Source organism: Capricornis sumatraensis, chromosome 16 (assembly GCF_032405125.1).
Source record: "Capricornis sumatraensis isolate serow.1 chromosome 16, serow.2, whole genome shotgun sequence".
NCBI lineage: Eukaryota > Metazoa > Chordata > Mammalia > Artiodactyla > Bovidae > Capricornis > Capricornis sumatraensis.
Window position 1 is genome coordinate 29,743,435 of NC_091084.1, and position 12,540 is coordinate 29,755,974.

The window sequence follows — 12,540 nt, forward strand, 5'->3', positions numbered from 1 at the left end:
GAGCTAAAAAAAAAAGAAATGCATGTCTCACTGGATGCGTCAGTAGGATATTAAGTAGTGTTAGAAACTATGGTTATAGGGAATTCCCTGGCCGTTCAGTGGTTAGGACTCCATGTTCTCACTGCAAAGGGCCTGGATTCAATCCCTGATGGGAAACTAAAGTCCCACAAACTGTGTGGCCTGGCCAAATAAGTAAATGAATATTTTTCTTTTAATTTATGTGATAAAAATTTTAAAAAATTATGATTATGGAAATCATGTAGCCACATAGAAAAATGTTTTTAATATAATATTATATGCAATTATAATGGCCCTATTTATTGAGTGCCTATTGGGTGCTAGCAAAAAGCTGGGTCCCTTTTATGGAACTCGCATGTTTACAACTCTAAAACAGAATTGTCAGCAGATGTGGAAGACTTGGGTTACGTACTTGCTTAAGGTCACTGACCAGATAGTAGTTAAGCTAGAATTTGCACATAGGTTTTTTCTGTCCTCAAAGCTGTGTTGCCAGAAGATGATGTGCATATGTTTCAACTATTTTAAGGCAGGGGAGGAATGGGGAATGTGTGAAAAAATGATGAGAAAAGATACCCCAAAACATTAATAGGTACTGGTTAAGATGGTCTGGCTATAGGTATTTTGCTTTGATCTTTTCTGTTTTTCGAAGGTCATTGCAAGTATTTAAAAAGAAAATGTAAAGGACTGAAACAGAACAGCAGAGCTTAAATTCCATGATATTCTTTAAACATGAGCTGTTTTGTTGGTATTGAGTAGTAGTTGATACCTGAGTACCCACAGAGAGATGACATGATGTGAAAGAGCACTACTCAGTGAAATTGAAGTTTTATTCTTGCTTATCTTATCCCTAAAGTTTAAAAACACTATTGAAATAATAGTACATTTTAAAAAATGATTGAACACTGGTTGGGGATCTAAGATCCCACCACACTGCACAGCCAAAAAAAAAAACCACTTTAAAGTGCTTGCCTTGGCAACATATATTTTTAAAAAAATTGTTTACACAAGACATGAACCTATACACATATGCAAAAAAAAAATCATCTACACAAGAAAAAAGAAAAAGCTATCCTAAATCCTGTCCAATTAAGAAGAGATGTCTTAATTGTCAAATTATTTCCAGAGATGTTTTTGTATTTTCACCAGTCGCAGTGGAATATCTCAGTTTCAGCACAGTGTCATCTCCACTTGTGTTATCAGCAGAAATACTTAAGTAGCATCTCCACCTTAATTCCTACTACTGCTACTGCTAAGTCACTTCAGTCGTGTCCGACTCTGTGCAACCCCATAGACGGCAGCCCATCAGACTCCCCCATATTTGGGATTCTCCAGTCAAGAATACTGGAGTGGGTTGCCATTTCCTTCTCCAATGCATGAAAGTGAAAAGTGAAAGTGAAGTTGCTCAGTCATGTCTGACTCTTCGTGACCCCATGGACTGCAGCCCTCCAAGGTCCTCTGTCCATGGGATTTTCCAGGCAAGAGTACTGGAGTGGGGTGCCATTGCCTTCTCCTAGGGGAAGAAGAATTGAATGTAGAGATTGAGAAGAAGAAACCGCATTTGGACCTTTCTATAGAACTGGGTTAGAGACCTGCTAAAGCATTGTGTTAATTTGTTTCGGGGATGAGTATAACAACTTAAGCTATGTCCTTTGGTTTAACATCAATGAATAAAATCTTTTTACCTTAAAAGCAGAGAGAAGCATGCCTGGGCTAGGTCACCCGAGCCTAGAAACTTGGATTAGACTGAAAAAGCCTGATTCTTAGTTTGCCAACATCTCACCTTGAGAGGTTAGCAGACATTTTCAAAGACCATATTAAAATCATTCTAATAAAATGCATGCCTTTTGATTGGATCCTAGTTTAAAAAATAGATACATATAAAATACTTTATCCAATTCTTGGAACCGTTGTAAAGATTGAATATTAGTTGTGGGATTATTGTTCATTTTCTTAGATGTATTGATAGTGGTTCTGTGACTTTATAGTAGACTACCCTTATGCTTAGGAGATGCTTGTGAAATATATATATATATTTTTTAATGTATTTAGCTGCGCCAGGTCTTGGTTGTGGCGTGTGGGTTCTTCAGTCATCACTGTGGCATGTGAGCTCTTAGTTGCAGCATGTGGAATCTAGTTCCATGAACAGAAATGGAACCTGGACCCTCTGCATTGGGAGCACAGATTCTTAACCACTGGACCACCAGGGAAGTCCTAGCATGTGGAATATTTAAAGGTGAAGAATCAGTGTTTCAGCAAACACACAGAGATAAAGCAAATATGGGAAAATGTTGAATGTAGGTGGAGTGTGTACAAGTAGTCATTGTGTTACTTCAGCTTTTCATATGTGTGAAGTGTTCTTCATAAGAGTTGGAGGAAAAGATAAGCTTTATTAAGAAAAAATAAAAAGGGAATGCGTTTTTCTCTTCCAGTTTCTGTAGTGTTCCAGTTTTCTTGAGCACATGAGAATGATCAGTTCAGTAGGATCCAGCAGTTAATCGCAGATGAGAGGAATCAGCTTTACGGACAGACCAAAGAGAATGTTTAATAACAGAGTAACTGGTCAGACAACTGTTCTGACTAAGCCAAGAAATCTCACTGGGAAAGAAATGCCAGCTTCTGATTGTTCTTTCTTCTTCACACCAGCACAACAGATTTGTCCTGGACTGCAAAGACAAAGAGCCGGATGTCCTGTTTGTGGGGGACTCCATGGTACAGTTGCTGCAGCAATGCGAGGTAAAGTGAAGGGGCGCGGGTGGTCCTTGGCTGCTGATGTCAGCACATCCGTCAGCAGCAGACTGGCATCCATTCCACTCTAATCCAGAGTTAGAAGGGAGATGAGACCTACTTGACGGGATTCTTGGTGCCATCAAGCACGAGACTGGAAATGTAGCATTATTTATTAGTACACTCCCCTTTTTCCATTGGCTTCCAAGAAGCCTCACATTATATTTGTCCTAGTCATGACTTTGAATTCTTGCATTTTACTATTTCTTTGCTTGTATTTGCTCGTTTTTGTTTGTCCTAGCTGTGATTCTCAATTCTTATTATTTGTGCTTTACCATTTTAAAATTTTATGTATTTTTGGGGTGAACTTTTGAATCTGTTTAGGCATTCTTCCAAGGGAAATTTAAAAGAAAAGGTAGGTTTCTTTTTGTGTTTAGCACTCTTAAGTTTTTTCATCTCATGTTTCTACTTCACCTCATTTCTTTTAAATGATTTAAAAAAGGGAAAGATGAATTTATTGAGTTGACTGCTTAATTATAAATGTTGGTACCTCTTTAAATGGTCACAACCTCTGCGTTGAGACTCAGGTCTTGAGCTGAGGCCTAATGCTGCACTGAGAACTGAGTTACAAAGCGCTTTCCGCAGTTGAGAGCATACCACTTGGGGTGTTAATATTTGAATACAGAAAAAGGAAGCTGTTATTTCAAATGCCTCACAATACATTGCAGTTGAGGGATTTTATTTCCCAATACTTTTAGCTTAAATAAATGAATTTTTCTCTTTTTAGATATGGCGAGAGCTTTTTTCCCCACTTCATGCACTGAATTTTGGAATTGGGGGAGATACAACAAGACATGTTTTATGGAGACTAAAGAATGGAGAACTGGAGAATATTAAACCTAAGGTGAAATGAAGCTTTTTTTTAAAAAAAAAAAAAACACCTTAAGTCTTTTGCAGAGAGTTAAATTGTCAGAAACTGGTAGCTTTTAAGAAAAATTGCTTCTGAGACTTCCCTGGTGGTCCAGTGGCTAAGATTTCATGGTCCCAAAGCAGGGGGCATGAGTTTGATCCCTAGTCAGGGAGCTAGATCCCACATGTCACAACTAAGACCTGGCTCAGCCAAATAAATTAAAAAGTTAGGTGGTTAAACTTTTTTTTCAATTGCTTCTTTAAACCATTATTTCATTGTTGTTCTTAGCTTCATGCCTTTTTAAGATAGATGATTTTATCATTAAGAACATTCCAAATACATGCTTAATTACGGATCAGTGTATTGCTTTTTTGGCTCATACTTGAAATTGTTATTGTTACAATTATCTTCATCTGCTGTTGGAAGACATTTGATGCTAATGAGGTTTGCTGTTCTGTGGACCCGAAGCAGTAAGGGGAGGAAAGTGCTCAGAGGTGGGCCATTGGAGCAGGGCTGTAATTCACTCGAGGAAGTAATTTTGGATTCATTTAACACACAAACAGATTGGTAATCACGGCCTCCAAGTTCTTCTAAAGGAAATTTGAAACAGATGTGAACAAATGTTCAGCACAAACATGTACCCAGTGCCTTATCAAATTATCAGTGTCCTGAGTTGGCATGCTGCATATAAGTTTTTCCAACCCCAAACAACAAAAAGAACAAAACTGAGGCACTGACAACAGTTTCTGTAGTAGAAAGTACTTTGTCGTTGCCTTTCTAATAGAAGAACTCACGCATATTCCTTTGGTGCTGGGTGGAAGTTACTTTGTTGGGTTACGTAGTAAGATGTACGTCTACGGATAATAGTCACCATGTAGAAAATTTTGTTAAAGCAGAAATACTTATTTTTTTGTATAGTTTCTGGATTTTAAGAAATTAACTACCAACTCCACAATGGTAAAAATTTCCCGTCTCTTCCTAGCACAGCTTTACCACTTAAGTGTTGCTCTGTTTGGAATTTATCCTGATATTAATATATATGAGGCCTACATTACTGTTTTAATATGCCTGCCCTGTTGAAGTTAACCATTTGAGCAGTTCATCTTTCCTTCTTTGATTTTTGAAATAAGATTTTCAGCTAACTAGTGGACATTGCTTTATGCCTGGGTATCTTTTCTTCCTTCCCTCAATTACAGGTCATTGTTGTCTGGGTAGGAACAAACAACCATGAAAACACAGCAGAGGAAGTGGCAGGTGGAATCGAGGCCATCGTACAGCTCATCAACACAAGGCAGCCACAGGCCAAAATCATCGTATTGGTATGTGGTCTTTGGGTGGGTGGAGACCTCAATATCTTAAAGTAAAGATGAGGTGTCTTTTTAGAAACGGGATCATTCATGAATATAAAGAATCTTCAGGTTGGAAGCAGCTTATAATGCCCCTGAGAAGCTCTTGTCTGATACGTGCCATTGTCTTATGGGTCTCATCATTTCCTAGAATCAGCTGTGGGGATTATCTTTTTTTTGCTCATCCTTATTTAGAATTATAAGTCCTCTTTGTTGCCTAAGGTAGTCTTAGTTTTTTTTTTCTTCCCTTTAAGTCTTCTGGTCTTCTGATAATTTTTTAAATGCGTATGACATTTTTTCTAGTCCTGGGTTCTCTTTTTTTATTACTGTTTCTTTATTTGATTGCATGGAATCTTAGTTACGGGATTCAGGATCTTTGATCTTTGTTGCAGCATGAGGGATCTCTTTTTTTTTTGATAAGTTGCAAGCATGTGGGATCTAATTTCCTCACCAGGGATCAAACCCAGGACCCCTGCATCAGGAGCATGGAGTCTTAGTCTGGACCACCAGGGAAGTCCCCTGAATTCTCTTTTCATTAGAGCTGGGTTTAGATTAGCCTAGATCTGTTGTTTTATTCCATTGTTAATATAGTAAAGGTGGTGTATTTATCAGGATCTCTGAATTCTTTAATATGTCAGAGATTCCATCAGGAAGAAAATCTGTGCTTCATAACCTTACCCCATCAGGAAATGCTACCCTCTGTAGAATTAAAAGCATTGTCTTTATGATCTCAGGGGTAAACAGCTGTCTGTTTCAGTGTTAAAGTTTACCTGTAAGACATTCTTAGCCAGCTAAAAACATGTTTTTGAGAAATCTGGTATAGATTCAGTTTTTTAATGAGATAAGTGTTATTAAGGTATTGATTTGTTCAAAAAAAGTGTGAGAATCACTATGTACGAGGCACTCTCCTAGGCCCTGAGCATTTAGAGATGAGTAAGATGTAGTCCCTCTCAAGGAGCTGGTGGATGGACATAGCAGGATAAATATGTAAAAGTTGACATCTGAGTTTAAAAAAATTTTTTAAAAATTCACTGGTCTCCAGACAAACGGAGAAATGAAAGAAGAGAAAGTATTACAGAGAAGAAAGAGAGGAGGAGGAGGGAGGAAGAAAGGAAGGAAATGATCAAAGACTTCGTCATGTGTGTGTTTGTTGGGTGAGTGAAGGAATGTACTGGAAGAATTGAAGGTTATCATGGAATAAAGTTCAGGTCTGGGGTAGTTCGGAGAAAGAGGCCACAGTTCCCATGTTAGGAGTTTGGATATTATAACAGAGTTCTGGGGAGCCAGGTCTTGTTTTTTTATTACATGGTATTTAATTAACTTCCTTGTTTAGATCCTGCCTTATTCCAGAAAGGATTACATTGTGGTTAAGAGTCCCATCTCTGAAGTACAGTGGCTGGTACATTGTAGTTGCTTAGGACATACTTGTTGCCTGAATGTTGCTAAATAAATCCTCCTTAAATATTGTTTCAGCCAGGCTTTTGAGTTTGACACACAGTGGTGTTATCTACAATACTAAAACATTGGAAATAACCTAAATAATCAACCCCATGGGAGAATGATTATACAAGTCATTGAATATAATAGCACTAATCATGTGACAATTACAAGGTCTGTGTGCATACAAAATTTACAGTATTATTTAAGCAAAAAGTTGAATACTAAACAATGTATATTATATTTGGAATTGCTTGAAAGTGAATACGCAAATTAGAAAAGGAAATGAATTTAAAATCATTATTACATGGTAAAGGAATTAGGATTGTAATTTTTTGTCTCCTTTAACATTAGCAATTACCACTTACTACAGAGAAAAATCACAGATCACATGGTGTACCCTTGATACATATTTATTAAGGAAAATGTTCCACAAAATATACCTTACTTTTCTCATCCTTGCTTGACAGTCCCAGTAGGCATGGCGCTCTGCTTTTGCAGCTTAACATTTTTATGGCTTTAACTGCTGTGACATTCTCTGAAAGTCAGAACAGCGTATTTGTTTGTTGGTCGCTGACCATCCTTCCTAGTCGCTCATTATATCTCAGCCAAGTTTTGATGTGCCAACAGTGAGGGCTGCTTTTTGTTAACTGTTAGATGTAGAACCTTGCACTTTTGACTGTCATATAAACTAGGATTTAGGGTTGACCTCATTTGCACTTAACAGGGATAGAAGGAGATATTGGTGTATCATATTCATAGTTGTGTAGCTCTCTTTGGAACTGTATCATCACACAGCAAATTGAAAATAAAAGCCCAATGTTTTGCTGAAAAAATTTAAAGTAGACATGAGTAAGTACTTCCTTTGGGCATAAAACTTTTCTTGTTCTTTTAGTAGAATGCCTACGGAAAACCCATTTTTATGAAATAAGACCTCTTATCAAACCCAGTAGGAGAAACAAGTGGCAACATTTTTGCCTAAATAACAACTTGCTGTTGTGGCATCATGAGCTGTAAACCAGCTAAAAGGTTGGTTGGGGATTTCTGACAGTCTTATAATAGGATCAGTTGTCTGTAAAGGCCATTTCTAGTTTGAGATGATAAAACCTTCTCTTGCATATAAGAGCCAGCTTTTATTTACTATAGGAGAAGGACAGACACCTGATTTAGCTGAAAAATATATTAGATCATTAACAAGTAAGTTTAAAACGTAGTTAGGATACATCTCTGTTTCGTTTATTGTTTTGAACTTTTTGTTTTGTATTGGAGTATAGCCGATTAACAATGTTATGATAGTTTCAGGTGAACACCGAAGAAACTCAGCCACGCATATACTTGTATCCACTCTCCCCTAAACTCTCCTTCCATCCAGGCTGCCACATAACATTGAGCAGAGTTCCCTAATGTATATATCTTGGGAGAGTACTAAACATTTGAAATCTGGTACATGTTTTATACTTAGAGCACACTTCAAATTATCTTAGATTTGGCCATTTGGAAGTCCCTTTTACCTGGCTGCTGTATGCTTGTGACCGTGCCCCATCATTTTGGGAGGGATACTTCTTTACTTTCTGTCATTCAGGATATTCCAAACTCATCTTGTACCTGCCACATCTCTCTTCGTACTGCCAGATAGTACGTGGCTCTGATTCATCAAGACAGCACCTGTTCCAACTCTGTTTCTTATGTGTACTAGGGAGGTTTCAGGTGGCATTGATGAATAGATGTGTGTTTGAGCCAGATATTCTAACTATATGGCGGACTGTTTGGAGAATGAATTGAAGGAAAGATATTACTGAAGGGAGGATGGTCAGTCAGGAGATTTTTACATTAATTGAGATGAGTAGTGAAAATAACAATGTTGTTTATAATCAGAAAAAAAGAATGGATTGGAAAAATATTTAGGATGTAAAAGCTGAGTGATTTAACAATAAGTAGACAAGGTTTATGGGATGAGAGACTCAGGGATGTTGAAAGAACAGTTGCCATAGAGAATGTGGGAGGAACGTAGTCTAGGGGAGATGATAAATGGTTTTTGGACATGTTGAGTTAGGAGTGCCTGAGAGACATTCAAGTTTGGTTCTATACCTGGATGTTCAGTCAGAGTTCTGAAGCTATGGAAGTGATCTGGGCTAAAGTGTGTAGAATGGGAAGAATACTGGCCCAAGGACAAGACCCTGAGGAATACCAGTAATTAAGGGACAGGAGGAGGAGGAGGAACCTGGAAAGAAACCAAGCAGGAATAGTCAGAGAACTTTCATTAAGATGGGCCTAGTCCAGTGTTTCAGAAATCAAAGGTATAAAAAATGCTAAATGGAGAGTCCCAGGGATATTTGAAATCACAAGTAAGTAGAGAAAAACAGTGCATCTTCTCATATTCTTCTCTGCTCTTCCCCAGGGTTTGTTACCTCGAGGTGAGAAGCCCAACCCCTTGAGGCAAAAGAATGCCAAGGTGAACCAGCTCCTCAAGGTCTCCCTGCCGAAGCTCGCCAACGTTCAGCTCCTGGACACAGACGGGGGCTTCGTGCACTCGGACGGTGCCATCTCCTGCCACGACATGTTTGATTTTCTGCATCTCACAGGGGGTGGCTATGCAAAGATCTGCAAACCCCTCCATGAACTGATCATGCAGTTGTTGGAGGAAACACCTGAGGAAAAACAAACCACCATTGCCTGACTGGCTCCCATCAGTGTTCCTAGCATCCCAGCCTCCTCAGATCAGTTCTATCACTGGCACTACAGAATCCTTCTCTTTCTTAAGGCACTTTGCATTGTCGAATGTTCCTGAATGTTCCTATCTAGTGTTTGAAGGGGAGGAGGGATTTAAACTGGTCCTGTACATAGAAGGTTTGTTTTACACAGGAGAAAAATTAGCCAAGGAAGATGGTTGTTTAAATTCATTTGAAACCAGAAGGGGACTTTTTAGTTATATGTGTGATACAGTCTTTGAATTATCACTGTTTTTCCTAGGAAAACATCAAGCCTAAGTACTGAACAAAATGAAGATGCTTGGCCTTTCTTTGTATGGATTATGTCATATATAATAATGATTAGAGTCACACCTACTTGGCTTTAAAACAGATGTTTTTCCAGTTGTTAAAGTTCATTATTTAGTCTTTTTTATTTTGCTTTACTCATACATATTCTCAATGTTGTAGCAACATATAGCATCAGATTGAACGTGCTTGTCATTCAAATATGGGAGATGCTATAGTCACTAGTGAATTTGTTCCACTCTTAATCCTTCCCATGCTTAGCAGTGAAAAATAGGTTTGGCCCCATTTGGGGGGCTCTGTTGAGGGTATTATTTTTATGCTGCTGAATATCATGTCTGTAATAGACCCATGCATGCAGCCTTTCCTCTATTCTCCCTCATCCCCTCTCTTTTTGGGGGGGTCCTTGTTGACATTACAAACTTTTAACACATTTTTAACCTAGGAGCTCTGTTGCTGGAAGTGTAAGTCCCAGCCAGTTACTCTTATGATATTACTGATGTGTAACTCATTCTTGTGTGGTGTTCTGTGCTATAGAGTCTGTGTAGTGCTGTCCATATTCAGAGTTCTGATTGGTTATGTTTTTGTTTCTCCCTTAAAACCTGTTAACAGTTTTCCTTTTAGGGGGAAAAAATTGGAACTCTGTTTCCAACTCCACAAGACCTGGCTTTTTTTCTTGGCTTAGTTTTTAAATTATCAGTCCAGAAAAATTTGGCCTCTTCTCATGGGGAAACAGTGAAACTGCTCTTCAGAATAAACATTCTACTTGATCCCCCCTATTTTAGTTAAAAAAAGTTTGTGTAACCTTAAGGATTTCTCCTTAATATATGTTCATCTGTGAATTTCTTTCAAGAGAGCTCTTTGTAATCTTAATGGTTTGATGAGCTACAAGAACTGCCGTTTAAAAAATAATAGGAGCAGGTGGTCTATTACTTCGTATACCAATGGAATATATACAAACTGGATCTACAAACAAATACTTTAAACTGGACCAGGTGGATATTGAAGTAACCCATCCAGATGGGCTCTGCAGAGATTCAGCTTAACATTCAAGTTCAGTAACTAAGGCGTATGTTTCATACTTGGCTTGCAAGGTACATGATATTGCTGTTGTGTGTTGGAGGGGGTATTTGTGGTTTGTGCTAAGAGCCGCATCTGATTGAAAGGGATAGAACTTGGGCAGATTTTTTTTTTTTTCTCGTCAAGGCTTTTTCTAGGTATTTTGTGGAGTCTTTTTTTTTTTTTGGTCTTAAAAAAAAACTTTTGAATGTATCATGTCTTCATTAACAACTGAAAATATATGTGATGTTTACTAAACTTGTTTAGTATATTAAATTTTCCTTCTTATTTTTAGTAGCCCAGGCTCTTGAGTTTTTCAGGACAGATTTTTTTTTTTTTTTTTTTTTTCTTAGCTGAGGTATAACTCTAGGAAGGAGAATTAATTAAGCCACAGTTTTATGTGTGAAAAGACTGTTTCCTCTCCAGGTCTTTTTCTGTTGTCAGAGATGGGGGTACGGTCCAAACCCTGTTAGGTCACTCCTGCAGCATGTGCTTTTAGCTTCTCTCTTGACCAAGAGTCACATATCCCTTTGTCAGCTGGCCTTCAGCTCCTTTGCTTCTGTGTATAAACCTTGGATGTTACTACATTTTATATTTACCGGAGCTATTCGAGCAATAGTATTTGAACCACTAGCCTTTGAAATAAAAGTCAGCCCCATTGCTAACAGTGCAGATACTGAGTCCACTTTCATTTCTTGCAGCTTTCTTTGCACTGCTTTAGGCAAAAAGTGTTCATCTGTTTTTTTTTCATTTGACACCCCAGTTTGCTGCAGTGACAGAACTTAATGCCTAATCTGTAGAGTTCATATATATATATATAAAATATATATACACACACAGACACACATATATATGAAGTTTAATGAACCGTCCAAGTGAAACATCCTAATTGTCCTTGTGATTAAGGAGCCAGTTTTGCAGGCAGCCAGTGAGGTGTTTTTCTGTGGGTCTCCCAGCACATTCCCATTCCTTTGCCCACCCATTCCTGCTACGCTAGACGGCAGCTTGTGACGCCACTTTGGAGGTTTCTGCAGCCCTGTCCTGACTGTGGCAGGCTGGAGGTGTACTGCCAGAGGTGAGCTGTGTCATGTTTTGTTCCCCACGCATTTCTAGACTGCTACAGGCAGTGTACTGGCTACCACCTCAAGTCCAGACATAGGTCCAAAGCTGAATTTTGTGTCAGTAACCTTAACCCACCGAAACAAATCTTAAGTAGCTCATATCCTGCTCTTAGGAACTCTGTCGTCATTTACAAGTAATGTTCAACTTTGTTTTCCTTTTTTATTTGTTTAACCTAGTCACTGTTTACAGCTGTATGCTAAAGCCTGAGATATTGTCTGTGCTGTGGTGTATGAGCATTGCCAATTTTATATTTATTGCAGCAAAAAAGAAACTAGAGATATACGAAAATGAGGAGCATGGCTATGCTCCTAAATCTGTGTGGGTGCATGTGGGAGAAGTGAATTGAAGTCTCTTCAAAGGAGGCTTTTGGGGTTGGGGTCACCCAGGCTTCTCCTTGGTGTTCCTGCTTGGGGATCACTGCTGCTAGCTGACTGGACCTCCCCAACGGAAGTTTTGTGATTCCGCTTTGGCAAAGTTTCATTGACCAGTAGAACTCATTCTGTTTTAGTGCATATTTCAATATAAATGTAAACATTTCACTCGAACTCACTGTCTTTCTGTCTCCTTTATCATAGCTTGAATTCCAGTGGCAAGAAGAAGAGATGGGTTTTTTTCCCTAATCACAAGCAATTAGATACTTGTCGTCGTCTGTTTTCTGTGGAACTGAATGTTCTAGGCTGACCCTCATCACGGATCTCCTTGGGGGTGTAGAATGGTCAGCAGGGTGGGATGAGCAGATAGAAGGAACCTTTAAGTAGATAAATGGAAATAACTGTCAAATAAAATGTTTCAGATTTGTTAGTACTATCTGGTAGTTAAAAACAATTAACTCTAAAAATTATTAAATTGACCTCTTGATGCTTTTTCCTAATTTCAGTCTTAGAATTTTATTCAGGTTAACTGCCCCAGCTTCCACTGTTTCTCCATTCTT

The 12,540-nt window shown here is 38.4% G+C and overlaps 1 protein-coding gene across 2 annotated transcripts in view; it reads left to right on the plus strand.

Moving 5' to 3' along the window:
- PAFAH1B2 (platelet activating factor acetylhydrolase 1b catalytic subunit 2) overlaps window positions 1-12,538 on the plus strand; it is a 29,365-nt gene extending 16,827 nt beyond the window's left edge. The window contains exons 3-6 of one of the 2 annotated variants that reach the window (XM_068988397.1): window positions 2,662-2,751; window positions 3,530-3,646; window positions 4,849-4,986; window positions 8,834-12,538. In XM_068988397.1, coding sequence (XP_068844498.1) covers window positions 2,662-2,751; window positions 3,530-3,646; window positions 4,849-4,986; window positions 8,834-9,112 — 624 coding nt within the window. In that variant the 3' untranslated portion in view covers window positions 9,113-12,538. The remainder of the gene's footprint in view (window positions 1-2,661; window positions 2,752-3,529; window positions 3,647-4,848; window positions 4,987-8,833) is intronic. The other variant, XM_068988398.1, reaches the window with a different exon arrangement.
- The last annotated feature ends 2 nt before the right edge of the window (window positions 12,539-12,540 follow it).